This window comes from Tinamus guttatus, unplaced genomic scaffold (genome assembly GCF_059628265.1).
Source record: "Tinamus guttatus ecotype Peru unplaced genomic scaffold, ASM5962826v1 Tinamus_guttatus_pri_ptg000023l, whole genome shotgun sequence".
In the NCBI taxonomy this organism is placed as follows: domain Eukaryota; kingdom Metazoa; phylum Chordata; class Aves; order Tinamiformes; family Tinamidae; genus Tinamus; species Tinamus guttatus.
Genome location: NW_028288557.1, coordinates 2,716,440 through 2,734,816, shown reverse-complemented (window position 1 = coordinate 2,734,816; position 18,377 = coordinate 2,716,440). Strand labels below are relative to the sequence as shown.

Below are 18,377 nucleotides of genomic sequence, written 5' to 3'. Positions count from 1 at the left end.
TAAATAGAAAAATATTATTTGTAAACAGAATGAGTCGTCCTAGTGCTTAAAATTTGTCTCACACAGAAGACGTAGATGTGTTTTTATCTTTAAAGACCTCCTACGCGTTTGTGTTGTTATCACACAGCAGCCATTTGATGTTAATCTGTAACAAACTGGGAATGTTTTCAAAAACATGAGGCCTGTTTTGTCTAGAATCATTTTTATTTACAAAGCTATATACCACACACGTGATAGCTGGTGTCATTGGATACATTTATTTGTAGCTCGAAAGGCGAAAATGTGGATGCTCTCCCTCCTTTTCCAAAGGGGGTTTCAATTTTCTTTCCTTTTTAGGAATTTAAAAACTGCCCCGCTCCGGTCCCCCAAATCCAGGGCAAATTTGGTACCTCTGTAATTCTACAGCTAGCTCTTGCTTTGCTACGTCCAAAGTGAGAAGATCAGAAAAGACTTCCCACTACGTCTAAAATAATCCAAACTCACACACGTGGGCTTTCTCCCGTGCTTTCAAGGTATTTTTTGGCCTTGTTTTCAGAGAGAAACAAACGCCTGCTATCTTATTACGGGTCGGTCTGCCCCTTGTAAACCTACCCAGTCAATCTGTGGCCGGTTTCATCTAAATCCGGCACGCAGGGGCTCATGGCACGAATGCTTTAAGTTCCTGGAGGGTTTGTAAAGACAAATGGCCCAGCACAAGGGGAAGAGGCGTTGGCGGTGAGGCCGGCACGGGAGCTCACGCCTCACGACGCATCCAAAATTCCCAGGATGAGAGACCCCAAGGGATTGATCCACAGACATGGAACCATGTATTTGTAGGGAGAAAAGGTAGCATTATTCGATTTTAATGGTGGCCCTGGGAAATCCAGGGTTACCCCAGAGCTTCGGCCTGAGGAGAAAACCCTGGATTCTTGCAGCTCACGCCCCCTTTCTTTGGGAGGAGATGAATATAACCCGAAAAAACACTTTATTTTTATTTTTGTCCCTTTTTTTTTCGAGGAAATACAATCCCGCAGACACAGAACTTGCCCGCGGCGGCGACAAAACCAAAAGGAAACAAAAACGCCGGAGGAAGCCAGGGGCCGCTCTCAATGCGGAGGCGTTAAACGGAGGGGCCGCTCGCGGCGCGCTCGGCCGCGGTGACTCCTCCTAGAGGCGGCGTGCGGCGCGGGAGGAAACCCCTTCCACCGCCCCCCCGCCCCGCCGGGAGCCGCCGCCATCGCCATCGCCACATACAACGCGGGCGGCGAGCCGGCGCCGAGGCGGAGCGAGGGCGGGAGGGGGGGAAGAAAGAAAGAAAAAAAAAAAAGAAAAAAGGGGGAATAAAGGAGGAAGGGCGGAGAAGGAGGAGGCGGCGGCCCGCGGCGGCGGCAGGTGAGGCCCGTTCCCCGCCTCAGGGCGCTGCTGCTCCCCGCGGCCGCGCTGAGGCGAGCGAGGGGGGGCGGCCGTTGGGGCGCGCGGAGACCGTTGGGGCGCGCGGGCCACCGTTGCGGGGGGGTGGCGGGGCCCCCCCCTCCCCGGGGACTCCGCCGGGTTCCCTCCAGCCGTTCCCGTTCCGCAACTGGCGGCGGGAATGGCCGCCCCCGTCCCCATACACCGACCCCTACCCCCCCGCCGTGACGGCGGGGACCGTTAGGAAGGGGGGGGCGTTTGCGCGGGAAAGCTAACGGCCACTCCCCCGCCCCCCCCGCCGCCGCACCGCAGGGCGCCTGCGCGGCCCGCGGCGGAGCGCGCACGCGCGCGGCGGCGCGGCCAATCGGCTGGGCGCGAGCCGCGCTCCGGCGGCGTCTCGGCCAATGGGCGGGCGCGCAGGGGGCGGGGCGTGCGCGCCGCCAGGCAACGGGCAGCGTGGGGTGCGCGGCGGCCGCCGCTGAGGGGAGGGCGGCGGCGGCGGCGCCTCCGCGGCCTGGAGCGCCCCGAAGGCCGCGCGGAGCTGCCTGCAGGGCCGCCTGGGTCGGGGAGCGCGTCTGAGCCTGAAATCCCGTGACTCGGTGTAGGGCGTTAGTGGATCCGTGGCGTGGGGTGGCCCCCAGGTACCTCTGGCCGCTTCTGAGCTTGTAACGGTTCCAGCGGAGCTTGGCGTGGTGAAAACGCGGGCGGGATGGAGCCCCGCGCCTCCCTGGTTCCTGTCTTTGTTCCCGAGTTCGGGCTTTCTTCAGCATAGGGCAGCCTAGCGATTGGCATCGGGGTCCTGTCCAGAAATGGTGCTTGTGGCATCACAAAGAATAATAATTTCGTCTCTGGTAGCTACTAGGTTCCCCGTAGCAACCCAGGCTCGTCAGTTAGAGATGTGGTGGTTCTAACTTGGGTGAGATGGCCTTCACCTAAACAGTGTGGCCGTATTTTTTAATGCAGACTGAAGCTTGTGAGGACAAGCCCAGAGGTAACACATGCATCATATAACTGGTTTCAGGTGTGACTGGATTTGCATCCTTTCAGGCAAACCAGATCCTTGTTTGTGGCAGAAATGAGGCAGCAGGACCTAAATTACACATATATATATATATATATATATATGTATATATAGCTTTTTATATATAGGTTTATATGTGTGTGTGTGTGTGTGTGTATATATATATATATATATATATTTCTTTTTTTCCACACTCCACTGTAAGTATACCCTTAGATTCAATGATGTTGTATTTTTTTCTACCAAAAGTAGCCATCCCCCATATGGGAGAAGGTAAGAACAGAGCTTTGTGGTATTTCACAACTTTATTTATATGTCACTGCCAGTACACGCAGCTCCCTATAAATTACAAAAAAAAAAAAAAAGAGAAGAAGCATTAATGCAGTTTTGAAACTTTTTTTTTCTTTAATGTTTGTGGGCCCTTAAAAAACCCTGCAGGTACACCTCATCTGCTACGTGACCTGTATTTAGAAAAATGCTTTGGAAATCCACAGGTTACCTTGATGCTGGAAGGCTTGCTGTGACTGTGAGAGATTAGGAAAAACTAAAGGGGTAAAGAAAGAGGTGGAAATGCAGATAAGGCAACCGAAGAATGAGCCAGAAGTGATTAATTATACACAGAAATTATTATATAATGTAATTGTATGCCCTAGAGCGCTGGACTCAGTTATCCAAGTATGTTTTGATTTTTTTTTTTTCAGTCACAAAGAGCCAGTACAACCGTGGTGTTTTCTATGGATGCAAACCTCGTGGCACTGCTTTTTCCACCCATTTGTAAACAACTGGGATTTAATGCTATAGGAATAAATACCGGAGAGATTAGCTTAATATGATTTTGATACATGGGTCTTTGTAGTGTGCTCTTTCACCATGGCTCTCTGTAGGCATTACGATGCAGGGCAGAATTTTTGTGGCCATGAAGCTGTCCTGCTGGTGTTGTAGGAATCAAGTCATAATCTAGTGCGTACATTTATTAAGTGCCTTCTTAAAATGAGTTGTTGTTGCACTTATTGCTTATAACAGAAGGCTGTTCCAGAAGTTTTTTCCTCTGGTGGCTAGAAACATAATTCCCAGCCTACATTTATTCATTAATTTGAATGTCAGCTATCACGCGAACTGAAAAGGCCACTTTAAAATGATTAATCTGTGGTATAACATAAAACAGAGCATTTTTATAAAGGGTTTGCCAAAAATGGAAGATTTCAAGGAGTAAGAGGGCAGGAGAAAGGATCCTTGAGAGATCACCTGGTTGTTCCTGTTGTCCCAAGTCAGGGCAAATTACACCGGTGTCTTTCCAGGCATTTATTTCTCTAACCTGCTTAAAACTATCCTGGTAGAAAGATTGTGCATCCTGTTCTGGTGGTTCTTCTGCTTATGAAGCTTTCCTAAGAGTTCCTTTCAATCTGACATGAGTATATGGAACACTTATTCCCCACATCCTGGAAATAATTTTTTTTTATGCCTTTGAAGACCATTACTGTGTAACCTCTTGGTCCTTGTCAGAACTCCATCCTAGCGATGGCTTCCCCCATCTTACAAAATCAATTACTCCTGAATAAATGCAATTAATACATTGCTTGAGAATCTTTGTTAGCTCTTTTTCTACCATTTTTCACTCCAAAGTGGTAGTTCTCATGCAACTTAGAAGGGATGACGAGCAGCATTTGTTTGGATGGTCCATGTCTAATAAGTTGCCTGGTTTAATCTTTCTTAGCTTTAGTTACTGTGTCTATATAATACATAAAGTTTGGCTGTTACAAATGAGCAGCTTTCTGCGAGTGTCCCGCTTAGTTTGGGACAAGTGACCCTCTTCATATGTGCCCTTGGTTTGTAATAGCCAGGGCAAGGACCAAGTGCAGATCTCTGCCCTCTTACAAATGGGTGTTGAGTGTTCCCAAGGGTTTGCTGTGGTGTCAAAGACTCTCTTTAGAGGGCTGCTTAAATTGCAGGTCAGCATCTCACCACTGTGGTGCGATACAATTTAATGGTATCACCTAATGTCATCGGCATATTATTCCCATTATTTTCCTGCCTTTGTTTCATTGTGTTACTCAAGTGAATGCATCCTGGGAATTATGTTGTTTCGCGTTCATTAACGGAAATGCCTTCTGAGGCATCTGGTTCTGCTGTGTTGTAACTGGGATCATAATGAGGCCACTAGGGCAGCTATCAAAACAGAGTTAAAAATATATGGAAACCAACTTAATATTTTCTCTAGTTTTTGGGAGCGGGTGGTAGCGGTGTCTGCTTTTCAGTTAGTTTTATGCTATCCATGACACCAGTTCTCTATTGTTTATAATTTGCTAAACTTAGCAGTCGTCACTGAAGTTTTCCATGCTGATGCTGTCTTGTGATTTCTTTTTCTTCAGGACTCTCTTTACACTCCAAACCAATCTTTCTGTGGTATTGTTAAACCAACAGCAAGGGAAAAGCTACAGCAAATGTTCCAGTTATCCATCTTTTAATGAATGATGCTTCTGCTTTGGCAGTTATTGAGATGGGATTTGGATTTTTCCTTCTGAAAGAACAAGGAGATCTATCAAGATGTTTCTCACACACCGAATGCCAATACAATTTGTCTTTTCGTTTTGCAGCTTTTGGATCGGAGCAAGGGAATAAGATTCACCGGCAAATTGAACAGCACAGACCTTCAAGATGTCGGGCCGAAGTGGGAAAAAGAAAATGTCTAAACTGTCGCGCTCGAGCAGGGCAGGTGTCATTTTCCCAGTGGGAAGAATGATGCGCTACCTCAAGAAAGGGACCTACAAGTACCGGATAGGCGTCGGAGCACCAGTTTACATGGCAGCCGTCATAGAATACCTAGCAGGTAAACCAAGAACGTGATCCTGAACGTGCTCACCACAGACACAGCTTAGGGATATCCACTGCGCGTGGATGTGATCAGCACCTCTGAAAAATCAGCCTCTGAAAGCATAGAGTGTGTTGGAATTTGCTTAAAATGCTTAAGAGAATTAATTTGCTTTTTGGAAAGCACGAGGGGAGAAATTGTCTCCTTTGAAGGCACCATGTTTGTTTGCTAGTTGGAAGGATTGTTTTTCATCGCTCTCCAGAGCGATGAGTTGTATCCAGGTAGAGGAAATGGATATGAAGTAGGGGCTTGATAGCGTTGAAGATGAATAATGTGAGAAGGGAGGAAAAAAGCAAACTCACCTTGTACATCTATAGAATCTGTTGAGAAAAAAGCTGTTCTCTCGTTCTCTTCTCACAGAACAGTGTCAAGGAGTTAGGAAATATAGATGTGGTTCAGCTGTGGTGGTGTTTTTTTTTTTTTTTAATCCTTTTTTGTTTTCTTAAATGCATGCAAAGCTGTGACCAAGCACACCAACAGTGACCTATATAACCCACTTTTAACACAGAATTGCAAAACTGACCTCACCGCAGAGGAAAGAGCGGATGTCACATTGTGATACTATACACTGCAATTTCCTGAGATATATTGCAGTATTTCTTACTGTCCTATGAAAAATACCGGTGCTCAAATTCTTCTTTGAGTGTGGAAAATAACGCATTAGGAAACTATTAAAATGCTCAATGGACAAAAGTGTGGTTCAAGTTACCCTAGGTGTTGCAGATCAAGACTGAGGTGCATTAGAGAATCTGTGAAGAGTCACAAGTCTGAAATCAGTCAAGTTGATTGTGTTTTAGCTGTATAATACATCTCCAAAATGGCATGGGAGAACCTTGCCTGATTGCCACCTAACATCTTACCAGTCTGTAGGTAAATACTGCTGTCTCCTTTACCCCCGTGAACCTGTTCTTTCTATAGGAAGGTAAAAACACTCATTTTCTTTCAAAGGTGTGGAGATGATTTGAAATAGTGGTAAGCAACTTCACATGTTAAATTTCTGATGATGCCTAATAACATGTTGCAGAAACTTATGTGTTCGTGCCAATTAATTGCAGGATTGGAATCCACCTTTGTTTTTTAAGGCTATTTTTGAAGTTGGAATGAAAAAAGTATTATTTAGGTGAAAGAAATGTAAACAAAGTGTTTAAGCTCACTTATACTCATCTCCGTGTCCTCTAAGAGAGAAGTCCAGAAAAAAAACTGTCTTTAGAATAAAACAAAATGTTTTAGAAAAGCAGACTCCAAGTGCAAAATGATGAGCACACCTCCACTTTTGATGTTTTACTATGTAGGAACCAATGTGTTTTTGTAGGATCATTTTGCAGTTATCTCTTCTCTTAGACATAGATCAGTTCTTTAAGTGGTCTTGGAGAACATACTTCCCTTTTTAGAGAATATATGCTTATTCATATTCTCATGATCCAGTGTCATACATTAAAAATGAAGTCTTGGAACTTTAGAAATCTATATCAAGGATTATTTTGTTTTCTTTATCATCCATCAATTGTGGATCCCCTAGAAATCATATACAGATTTCCGAATGGCTGAGTATCACAACTTGGAAACCATATTACGTAGGGTTTGTGTTTTTTTTTTTCTTTTTTTTTGGAAACTACACTGGGTTTTATAACAGCTTCTATGTTATGGCTCTGCTGACCTTCATTTGGGGGAGGAATACTTCGCTTTGCTTCCCAATCCTTGAAAATCCGAGCATTCAGATGAGCTTCCTTGGATGAGCATTTGCAGATGCTCATCATTCTCGGAGCTGTGTCAGTTCTTGCAAGGTGTAGCAATAAATTCAGTGGTGCATCTGGAACATGCAGCCCTTCTCCTGCAGTGCAGCCTGAGTTATGGTCAAGTTTTTATAACATGCAACTCGGCCCTGTTTATCTATTGTCTGGACTGGGACAGTGTGTGTGTTGGCTCTGCTTCTGTCTAGGGCAGCTTAGTTTAAATCCTTAATTTGGAAAGCTCAGGTTATATGTAGGTCTACACGCTGTTTGGGGAAAAAAAAAAAAAAAAAAGGTTGTACAGTCAGCCAGGCAAGATAATTGCCACATATACAGGCCTTATGCCAACATAAATTGTAAAGGAATGTTGCTTTAAGCAGCTCAGTTCAGCAGGCAGATTAACAAAACTCCCATACTTTATATATTACATCTGCACCGGGACGGAGTTAGGTTTTTGGGCAAACACCTACTTTTTATGCAGAGTAGTGTTTCTCTACCTTGTCCACAGTGCGTGTGGGTTTGGTTTTGTTTGTTTTGAACAGGCTTCAAGGAGGGATAGTTCAATTAAAAAGCAGTTATGTCTAACTTTCCTGATGTGTTTTTTTCCCATTATGTGTGTGGGAATACAGCTTTTTTTTTTTTTTCTTTCTTTTCTATTTTTCTCCAGGGATGTTTTGGGAAACAAAACTTTTTTTTTTTTTTTCCCCCCTGAGGCTCTTGTCAAGTAAGGTGCTATATACCACACCAATAACACTTCTTAACATTACCCACTGCTTCCTATCATAAATTCCAGTCTTCAGTCACTTGCTTGTGAAAACGAAGTCACTCTCTCTGAAATGGCGACGGCCTGGGCTGAATGTCTGCATACAGGGAAGCTGCTTCAGGCTGAAATTTGGGGGCCTGAGAGTGAAGAAGCAAGAGAATTTGTTGTCTTGTTAATGTTAAAATGTTCTCTGGAACCCACAAGAGGCTGGGCTAGAGGTCTGAAGGGACTTCAGCTGGAATTGGGGCAGAGAATCCCTGAGTGGGAGTGGCAGGAGGGGCTGATCCTGCTTACTTATCACGAGGTGGAAAGGCAGGCTGGAATTACCTGGGTGAGGAGGCTGGGAGTCAGGGAATGGATTCCAGGCTGGGACAGTTTAGGCTTTGGGCAGCAAATGGTTACAGGAGAATAGCAAGGTTAGGCCCAGAGCTGAACTAAGGAGCACTGGCAGAGGAAACGGCACGGTGGAGTCCAAATATCTGTCAGGAAGCTGGATAACAAGGTGGAAAAACATAACAGCAAAGGCCAAGGATTTGTTTGGTGAGGAATGTTGATTTTGAAGAACTCGGAAAAGATTGAGCCTGGGTAAAAATGCAGACAAGAATAGTGGACAGAAGGCAGAAAGTGAGGCCACCCAGGAAAGGCAGTGGAGCTGAGAAGTCTCAGGTATACATTGCCTAGGATAGGAGTTAGACTGTGGAAGTAGGGAAGCAAGACAGAGCTGGAATAGAGGCAGGAAGAGCCACACCTGGATCAGAACTGTTAGCCCTCATCCGTGCCCTATCGCGGAGCAGTCCAGGCACCCGTGCGTTCTGATAAATGCTGCATTTGGGTTGCCCTGAGGCACAGAGCCTCTTGAGTAGCATCATCTGGATGGCCCCTTCCCACCTTCAGCATCCTGAATGCAGTAGTTTAGGCTGCCTTCTGGCTCGTGTGTGTGTCACGAGCTACTGTGTGCCCCTGTTTTCCTTTGTGTGCCACCGTGTTTGTGGCTGCGTCTCCCAGCCCGAATCAATACTATATCCGGGTTGTGTGTTGTCAGCCCCGTCGTTACAGGCTGCAGGCACTGCAGCTTATCACGGGGAGAGGGAGGTTTTTTAACCTCAGCTGATCAGCTAACGTGAGGAAGATCTCACCGAGGACCTAAAGTCAAACCTGAGCTTGACTCTCTGTCAAACATTGGCAACGTGATCCCAATTTGAATAGCTCATTGCTTCCCAGTACTGATTTGAGCAAGAAAACTCACTGAACTCTGTTCCTTCCTTGAAGTCCTGCTTCCAGTGTGGATTATGAATCAAGATTATTTCAAGATTTCACTGAAATTCTTAATATCTGCTGCTGAGAGGATATAATATAAAGCCAACTCATGTCTGAGAATATCAAGCCACCTGTTTGCAAAAAAAAGAAAAAAGAAAAAAAAAAGCTTTTTGGAGGATAGGACCTTGTTATGGGGCCTATATTCTCAGAATTCAATCTATGTAGAGTCTAGATGGCCTCAGCTGTCAAGATGTTTCTACCTGAAATATAAAACAGTCTCTTTAGGGGCCTGTTCCCATCAGCTAAGGATAAGATTGCTGAAGCCTCCAGATGTGATGCTGCATTTCACAAGTGCGATTTCTGTTCTTAAGATTGTGAATCACTGCCTCCGTCCTGAAGTGGTCAAGACGACTTCAAATAAACATAACTGTATTTCAAAATAGAAAAAAAAATGCATATAGACAATCATTAGAAGGAGAGGAGGCAATTATTTACCTTTGCAAATAACTGGCATCCTGTGCTGTGTTATTTATATGCATATTCCACAGTCTGTCCTGCATAACCTCTGCCTTGGGTTGCCCGCTTCCCGGTGTCCCGCGGCAGATGCCCAAAGAAGCGGTCGGCATTTGAGCGTTCTGCGTTTTTTGCTCTTGACAGTAGGCAGAGGACATGTGAGTGCAGCAGTCTGGACGCTGGCCAGAGGACCCAGAGCCCTGGGGACTGGGGTGAGCACACACTTTAGCAGGAGGTGCCTCCCGCGGGCACGCGGGAGAGCGTCGGTTACTGCGCAGGTAAGTCGGGCTCCTTCCCGCTGCACATTCCCTCTGCTCTCAGCAAATACCTGCCAAACCCGCCGGAGCAGCGCCGGCCTCTCCTGTTGCTTTGTGCTGGCCTGCGTGAGGGTGACAACTCTGCTGTCTGCTGCTGCGCTGGCTCCAAAGGGACAGGGTCCAAAGCTCCAGCCCTGCAGCCCAACATGGGGGAACATTCTGCATTCTGCAGGATTTCTGCCTTTCCTCTTCTCACTTGAAGTCCAAGTCAGGCATTCCAATGTTGGGAAATGCCACAGCTAGGGCTATTAAAGTTGTCTGTCTTTTTGGTTGTGATAACCACAGTTCTAATATTTCCTAAAATTCAAGTGCTTGTCTTTGCAACTTCGGTAATGTCCCTTGAAAGTTTTCATGCATAATTGAGAAACATTTCAGCAGATGCTTTTCTTAAGGTTAGCTAACGTTCAGTTGAACACGTACATTTTATACCAGGAAAATCTGGGTGACGAGCATGCACCTTGGTTATTCCGAGTGAAATTGCAAGCTTATATTTTTCCCATGAACTGAGAGCTAAACTCGTTGCTGATGTCCCCTGGATTTCAGCCAGAGATCATTCTGTAGCTTTCCCCTAGGTTGAAAGTTCTTCTGTTTGTAAAACTTACAGGTCTTTTTGTAATCCATTGAAAGGGAGTAAGATGTCACTAACAGAACACTGATGGGCTAATATTTTCTTGCTCTGGACAAATCTAAAAACAAAAATAACAAACAGAGGAAAGGGACACTGGATGCATTTACAAAGCAGCAACCTGCAAATTTTTTTTTAATGATTATTCTAAGCGAAAATACTCCCTTCTCCTCACTTGCTTACAAGGGAAATCACTTTTAAGTAGAGCTGAACTGCTTATCATACTGATTGTTACTGTTTAAAGAAGTTTAAACTCAAAAAGATTTCTGTTTCCTTTGTAAAAATCAGAAGAATCTTGGCGACTTTAAGTCCCAGCTGCAATGTTACTGCAGAATTAGGACTGCTTTTGGAATGGGCTTCTCCTGGAAAACACAGGAAGAGCTTTCCAACAGTGGTTTATGCATCAAAACTCTTAAGTTGTCTGCTTGCATCTGAGCCAAGCCCTTCATAACTTATTCTGAAATGAAGCTTCTTGCTTCTCACAGATCTCCAGCACCTTTTAATGCAGTGTTGTAGCATCTCCTGGCTCATCTGTTGGCTTTCAGAGTATTTCTTTAAATGCACCTCAGTCTTCATCTTACCATCTTAACCTAGTCCTAAGAATCCTTGCTGTTTTGTCATGGCTTTCTTTACGAGGTTTGGGGTTTCTCTGCATGCTTTCCTGTTGGGTTGTTGCAGGGTGACTGCTAAATTTTGGAATGTGTATTTGTATAGGGAATGGTTCATTCTTGTGGTTTTTTTGTTTGTTTGTTTGCTTTCTTTTTGGAAAGAGATTCTGACTTGAGAACCAAGCTTAGCATATTTCCTGCTAAGTAGCCTTTAGGGAAGGGCAAATTATTTCACGTAAATTCACAAACACATTGTGGTTTGCCTTCTGCAAACAACGATCATTTAAAGCAGGAAATAACATTGAAAAGCTAACTGGGTATTGAAAAGGAATATAAATGTATAGGAATATGTACATCTGCGTATGCAAGTTACGTTTTCGTTGCTCATTTTTATCTCAATATATTTGCAGCTGAAATTCTAGAGCTAGCAGGAAATGCAGCAAGAGACAACAAGAAAGGAAGAATTGCCCCCAGACACATCCTCCTGGCAGTTGCAAACGATGAGGAACTGAATCAGGTACCTGCTGATGTTTCAGTGCAAGAGCTATGCTCTGTAGCATGAGCAAAGCTGCTGCTTCTGGAAGCTGGGAACACTCTAGTTTCTCATATGAACGAGAATGCAAATGTTAGAGCAAATAAGATTGTGCCCAAATTGTTTGTGTGCATCTACTTTTATTTGTATAAACACATGGAAAGGAGGATGTTAGGTGGGAGGTTCATTGCATTAAAAAGTTTGACAGGACCATAAAATACTAAGTTAAAAAAGAGGAGTGAGTCGTATGGCTAAAGTCAGATGTAATGAATCTGCAACCTACGTGCTCTTCCTGTTTTGAGTAAGTATCATGCTACAATGTGGCACACGTGGAGTCTCTTACAGTTTTCTCTTGGAAAAAGAGAAATGTTTCATGTTTTAAAGTACGTGAATTTTTCCTGGATTTTGTGGGTGAAATTTTGCTGGTTGTCATCCAGGATCCCATTCTTCCCCTAACCCTTTGGAAGAGGTGTGCCCGCACACTGGCTAATTAGTGTTTTTCTTTCCCTCTTCATGCATGTTTCTGTTCCCCTCTGGATAGAAATGTACCTTAGGTGCCTTAGACCAGTTTTTGAGCCAACTGTGGCAACTTTTTATGTATGTTAGCTCTACCCTGAGAAGCAGTATCTATATGTTCTTTTATTTTTCCTTACTGGTATGTCTCCTTTAACTGGGTCTGCAAACACATCTCTGGATTTAAATTTTGCTGCTTTTGCAAGCCGCGAGTCCTGTTCAAGTGGGTAAATAAATCATTTTTTCGCTCGGGGACATCCCCTTCCTAATTAAACGTGCCATATGGAAAGCTCCTTTCTGAAAGACATAGAACTGGGTGTTTCCTATTACACCCTCCGCGAGGCCCATCTTGGATAGGGGTCTGGCTCACTCTCCGTGTCTGCTGCACCCAAGGCTGCCTTCCTTTCCGGGTGCCTGTGTCCCATTAGCACCCAGGCCGTGGTTTTCAGTGCTCTGAGGGTTGCTTCTGCTGAACTTGCTGAGTGCAAGGAGAGGCCGTGGCACGGGCCGTGCGCTGCAGCGTTGGGAAATGCTGGAGAGGTTCGCTCGGCGCCGGAGCAGCTCTGCCTGGAGCACCCACGGCGATGATGGGTCACATCATTCACACTTGGAAAGACCCTCGCGCTGCGTCTGGCTCCTTGCAGAAATTAAGACCTGGTGCCTGTGAAGTCATCCAGCTCTTGCTGCTCTGTTACGGGCGACTGAAAAGGGAAAACAGAGGGCAAGGAATGACAATATTATCAGGCTGTTCCCTGCCGAGTAGCGCTGATCACAGGCCCGTGAAGTGGGGACTGGATCTGCTGTTTGTCAGCCAGGAACGTGGCAGCTTTTGTCCTCCAGATGGTACTGTGGCCCTAGTGAGGGCGGCCCATATTGCTTCCCTGCGGCCCATCCCTCCTTTCTGCTTCTCCCAGGTCGGTGCAGGGAGCTCCTGCTTCCACTAAATGCACTTCCCCACATCCTTCTCTGTGCAGGGCAGTGCTGCGACCTGCCAGGTTTCCGTCATTGCTGTGGATTTTTTCCTAATTTGATCCTCTCCTGATAAAACTAAAGGTGTGCAGTGCATTAGCACCACACGTGTCCCGCCTGCATATGTGTAATGTCATCGGCCAAAATGGATTGAGTGCCTGGTAAGAGTGGGGTGTTTAATGGTGTGTTTTCTGCTCCTTTACCCCGTTTCTCCTTGCAGCTGCTAAAAGGTGTGACTATTGCAAGCGGGGGTGTCCTGCCGAGGATCCAGCCGGAGCTCCTAGCCAAGAAACGGGGAGCCAAAGGCAAGTCTGAGACCATCCTGTCCCCCGCTCCTGAGAAGAAAGGGAGGAAATCCATGGTGAGCAAAAAGAGTGGGAAGAAAGCAAAGTCTGCCAAGGCCAGGACGCCCAAAAAGGTAAGCATGAGGCCTATGTGGGGTTCTGAAAGTGTAGCTTGATCGGGTCAAAAAGCATATAAGAATATTAGGATAAGCATATTAGTGCTGCCTTGGTTACTTGTTTGTTACAACTTGAAATGGAAGGTGCAAATGGAAAAGAGATTCACCAGGATTTGTTTCCTCTAAACTTTAGGAATAAATAATCGCAATTTTATAATGAATTTCTGTAACAGAAAGCGTTAAAGTTTTGAGGGGAATTTTCAGATTTACCATGTCACCCATGGAAGTACCTTCTCCAAAACTGCGAAGAGCTTGTTTATCCTCACACTAATGGTGTGGGAATGAGCTCTAGCATTTAAAAATCAGGAAGCTGCATTTTAAGTCATTCCCTGCTTGACCGATACCACATCTTCAGTCTTGTGCTTGCATTGAGGTGTGATGACTCTCTATTTTCAGTATAGTTTCCTAGTTTCATGACTTTATCGATGAGATTACGATATTTTTCAGGTGGTTTTTGCCTCGGAAACGAAGCATTCGATAGGGATAGTGTGTGGGTTGGAATGGCCTCTGCTCTCTTAGCAGCAAAACTAGTGCAAACCCACCCATGAACACAGCTTTAATCATGAGTAAAACCACAGATGGAAGTGCCTACCCGCTGACTCTTATCATAACCACAGACTCGTGTAATGCCTTAGTTGAACCTCTAATCTTTTAGTGTTATCAACAGCAAGGAGCTCTGTTACATAATCCTTTGAGAGGAAAAGGCTATGAATAATACATGACCTTGAGAAGATTTGTATAACCAATTAAATCTATTCATTGCTGAGTAATTGTGAAAACCGACTTTGTTTGTAGAGTTCTTGCTGGAGTTTTTGTTTGTTTTCCCCTCCAAATAGAACAAACAAAAGGACAATGAAAAAGAAGGAGCTTCAAATTCAACATCTGAAGATGGACCTGGGGATGGTTTCACTATTTTGTCCTCCAAAAGCCTCGTGCCAGGACAAAAGGTAACCCAAAATTGTCACGGATGGGGATCACACCAGCGGAGTCCGGGCTTGCCCAGTGATGTCCCAGCGGGGAAGCAGGCCACAGGGTGCAACCCTCTTCAAACCGAGGGCCTTAGCAGCCCTGCAGGGTGCCTGTCTGTCTGTCTGAGAGCAGGCTGGGACAGACCAGGATCTCAAAAGCTATCCCATGAAAACTCTGCATGTGTTGTCCAGTCAGACTGTCTGTCCCATTTTTTTTTTCAGCTTGCCAATCGGATTTTTTTCTGTCCTTAATTTTTTACCCCTTGAATGAAGCTGTATTTTTTCCTTGTAGATTTAGTGATGGAGATATAGTCAATTGCTTTTATTACTTTTATTTCAAATAGATCATCTGGGGAAAAAAAAAAAAAAAAAAAGCAATTTCCTTTTGAGCAATCATCCAGGCTGTGGGAATGTCATGAAGCAGTCTGGCTGGTGCAGAAACCAATTCAAGTTTAAAAATCAACATCACACACACTGAGCCCAATAAATTTAACGATCTCTGAAAGACAGAATCCACCCTTCTTCTGATTTAGTTATTTGGTATGATAACTATTTTGCGCTGAGGTTACTGGCTTTAATTCTTGCTACTCTCATCCTGCAGCTTTCTCTGACACAGAGCGACATCAGCCATATTGGCTCCATGAAAGTAGAAGGAATTGTTCACCCTACAACTGCTGAAATAGACCTCAAGGAGGAAATAGGTGAGGCTCTGCTGCACGCAGAAAAAGCAAATCTAGAGTTGGAACAGTGTCTGGTCTACTAGCTGCCTGCTGAGATTCCATCCTGTTTCATCCGAATCTTCCCCAGGCCATAAAATATCACTTACAACACTTCTGAAAATCAGGCTGGAACTGACTAGGTATAACAGGCTAATTGTTATTTTTTTTTATTTTTTAATGATGGCTAATGACACTCAAAACGCAGATAGTTTCTTAAAGCACATGGGCAACTCGTGACTTAAGAGTTGTACAGTTTTCCTAGGATACTATTCCTGAGGGAAGGTGGCACGCTCCGTATTTGGGTTTTGTTGGTGGTTGATGAACACTTGTTTGTGGTAATTTTTTAGCTGATAAGGATGCTTTGTTTTTGTTGTTCTCTGGTTTGTTTAGGAAACAAGTCCCGCAAATCCCACTATATACATTTTTAACCTTAAGGCAGAGGCAGGTAGCATCCTTGCAAATAATTGCATTACAAGTAATTAAATAATTCCAGTAATATGTAAGCTTTTCAAAAGCAATAAAAAGTGAACTTTATCTGTGGCTGAAAGAGTGGTAACATAAACACCAGCTGCTGCTGAACATGATATTACTTGCACAGCGTTCTCTTAACTCCTGTATTTTTTTTCTTGTGAATCCTTTAGAGCCAAGGTCTTTTGCTTTGTGTCCTTGCAGGCAAGGCTTTGGAAAAGGCTGGAGGAAAGGAGTTTCTAGAAACGGTGAAAGAGCTTCGCAAATCACAAGGACCTTTGGAAGTTGCTGAAGGTACAAAGGAAGCTAAATTCTTTCCTGGAAATACCACATTACATATGTTCTTTTCTCTTGACGTTCAGGTCTGTTCTTGATTATATGTGTACCTTTGCTTATATCCTCTCCTGCAAATCGTTGAGCTCCAGCCTGGTGGGCCCTGAGTTCCAGCGCTGCCAGATGGGTAATGGGGCCTAAATGGTGGTGACTTTCCACAGGATTTTTTGGTTTTAGGGTCTTTATGTCTGAAATTACCCAGCTCTGAAGAGGGAATAAATACACTCGAGCCGTGATGATGATGTGGATATTGTTGGAGGGTTCTGCTATGGCTGTGACTGCACTGCAGAAATGTCTAGTGAGGAGTAAATGACACTGTTTTCAGCCATTGATGAAACAAATCCAGAGTCTATGTCGAATGAGGAAAGCTGTAAAATATTATTGAATAGCTGTTTGTTAACAAATGAACGCTGGGTCCTTTGGTCTCCAAAGAGGTAGTGATTGATCGTGTGTTTAATGACAAGACAAACAGATGATGATTACAGGGGAGTCATTGTGGAATGCGCTGATTCCTAATGCCTGTTTTTGGAGAGTTAATGTCATTAACAGATGGAAAGGTCGCTGCAGAGCAACTTCTCTCCAAAACGACATGTTACCTTTGCGCTCGTTTCAGCTGCGCTCACCCAGTCCAGCGGCCTGGCAGCCAAGTTTGTCATCCACTGTCACATCCCGCAGTGGGGCTCGGACAAGTGCGAGGAGCAGCTGGAGGAGAGCGTCAAGAACTGCCTAACAGCAGCAGAAGACAAGAAGTTGAAGTCGGTGGCATTCCCCCCTTTCCCCAGCGGCAGGTAGGAGCCTCTCCGCGTCAGGATCCGGCGTTAGGGAGCAGTTGTGGCAGTAGCTGTCAGGGAGCTGCTGCTGTCACAGAGCAGGATGTGAAGGGGCCGTGCAAGCCCCAGGTGTCACGGGCGTTTCAGGTGTGTGGAATGAGCAATTTTCATTCTTCTACTACCTGCCTGAAGCACCTCATTTTTTTTTTTTTTTTTGCGTCTCGTCGTGGTGAATCTTGTTAAAGCTCAATTAGTATTAATAAGAATGCACCAGCGTAATACTGAAGGCAACATGAGCCAGGTAAACATAAGGTATTTGCTTAAGTCATCTCAGAGCTTGTATTAAACACCTAGATGGACAAAATGTTTTCCTTAGGAGGAGAATCACCCTCTTCCTCAAACATAATTATGTGTTAAAAGGCCAGTTTCACATTTCTCAATGGCTGGCAAATAAAATGTGCTTGACTAAGAAACCCAAGGCAGTTTTTTAAAGCTGTGAGCTAATCTCGATGTTTCCCTGATCGTAAGAGGTCTTGCATAAGCCCTGCTGACTGCTTTTATTTTAGAGTTTACACACTTATTAGAAATAATTATATTTAGACTAATTAGAAATACGACAGCTGATGTGATTCATAACGCCCAAAGGAGAAAGTCCATATCCCTGGTCAGGTTGTGCTGGCCCTGTAACGAAAAACTCAAAGCAGAACTGCAGTTTGATCACTGAAATTGCCAGGCATCCGTGAATAACTTTTTATTATTAAAGTTCAGCCCTTAAAAACTGATTTTTAACTGCAACTTCTAGAGCAATGACAAGACCCTCTGTAGAATTTAGGGCCTCTTGTGAGAATAATCCAGTCCTAGAGCATCAGCAGCTCCTTCTGCCGCTTCCTTCCTTTTCATTCCCTATTGCTCTTAGAATTGCCCCTGTTTCGGAGAAGAAATAGGGCAGGTCTTGGCAGACGTTGTGCTCTCCCACTTTATTTATCAAGGAGCTCAGAGCTGTCTGAATACAAGGTTTCTCAAAGGCTTTTTCAAGGTTTTTCCAAAGGCTTTTAAGGCTTTTGCTGTCATTTTATGGCAGCCTGCCTCTGTGCACGAGGTACAGAAGCTCACGTGCTGTAAAACCCGCAGTGCCTTGACATCAGCGTGCGGTTGGCGTAACCGTGGTTCCCTCCAGCATCACGAGGGCACTGTGCTCCTGCACATCGCTCACACTCGCTTGTTTCTTCCTTCCCCTCCCACCCAGAAACTGCTTCCCGAAACAGACGGCAGCCCAGGTGACTCTCAGAGCCATTTCCACCCACTTCGACAGCAGCAGCAGCTCTTCCTCTTTGAAGAACATTTACTTTCTGCTCTTCGACAGTGAAAGCATCGGCATCTACGTGCAAGAAATGGCCAAGCTAGACACTAAGTAGCTCCGGCAGCCAAATGAAACTTTATTTTTCAACATAAACTTGAGTAGCATTAAAAGCAGTAGAGGTGGGTTTTATTTTTTCAGTGTGGTGAGGAAGGGGAGTGGTAGTAGTGTGATGTGTTGTGACTTGATGAAGAGC

At 44.8% G+C, this 18,377-nt stretch overlaps 1 protein-coding gene across 1 annotated transcript; it reads left to right on the top strand.

Annotated features, from left to right (window-relative positions):
* Positions 1–4,986: 4,986 nt before the first annotated feature.
* On the top strand, positions 4,987–18,297 carry MACROH2A2 (macroH2A.2 histone). Its single transcript, XM_010223613.2, has 8 exons — positions 4,987–5,237; positions 11,503–11,609; positions 13,327–13,524; positions 14,403–14,513; positions 15,136–15,235; positions 15,926–16,015; positions 16,668–16,842; positions 18,071–18,297. Exons 1-8 carry the CDS (start codon positions 5,066–5,068, stop codon positions 18,237–18,239), a joined length of 1,122 nt encoding a protein of 373 aa, XP_010221915.1. The 5' UTR covers positions 4,987–5,065; the 3' UTR covers positions 18,240–18,297.
* The last annotated feature ends 80 nt before the right edge of the window (positions 18,298–18,377 follow it).

Excerpts from the sequence above, each read along its gene's own strand:
- MACROH2A2 (XM_010223613.2), top strand. The coding sequence starts at position 5,066 with ATGTCGGGCCGAAGTGGGAAAAAGAAAATGTCTAAACTGTCGCGCTCG. Across the intron at positions 11,610-13,326 it reads ACGATGAGGAACTGAATCAG|CTGCTAAAAGGTGTGACTAT; the intron begins GTACCTGCTGAT and ends TTCTCCTTGCAG. Across the intron at positions 16,843-18,070 it reads CCCCCTTTCCCCAGCGGCAG|AAACTGCTTCCCGAAACAGA; the intron begins GTAGGAGCCTCT and ends CCTCCCACCCAG.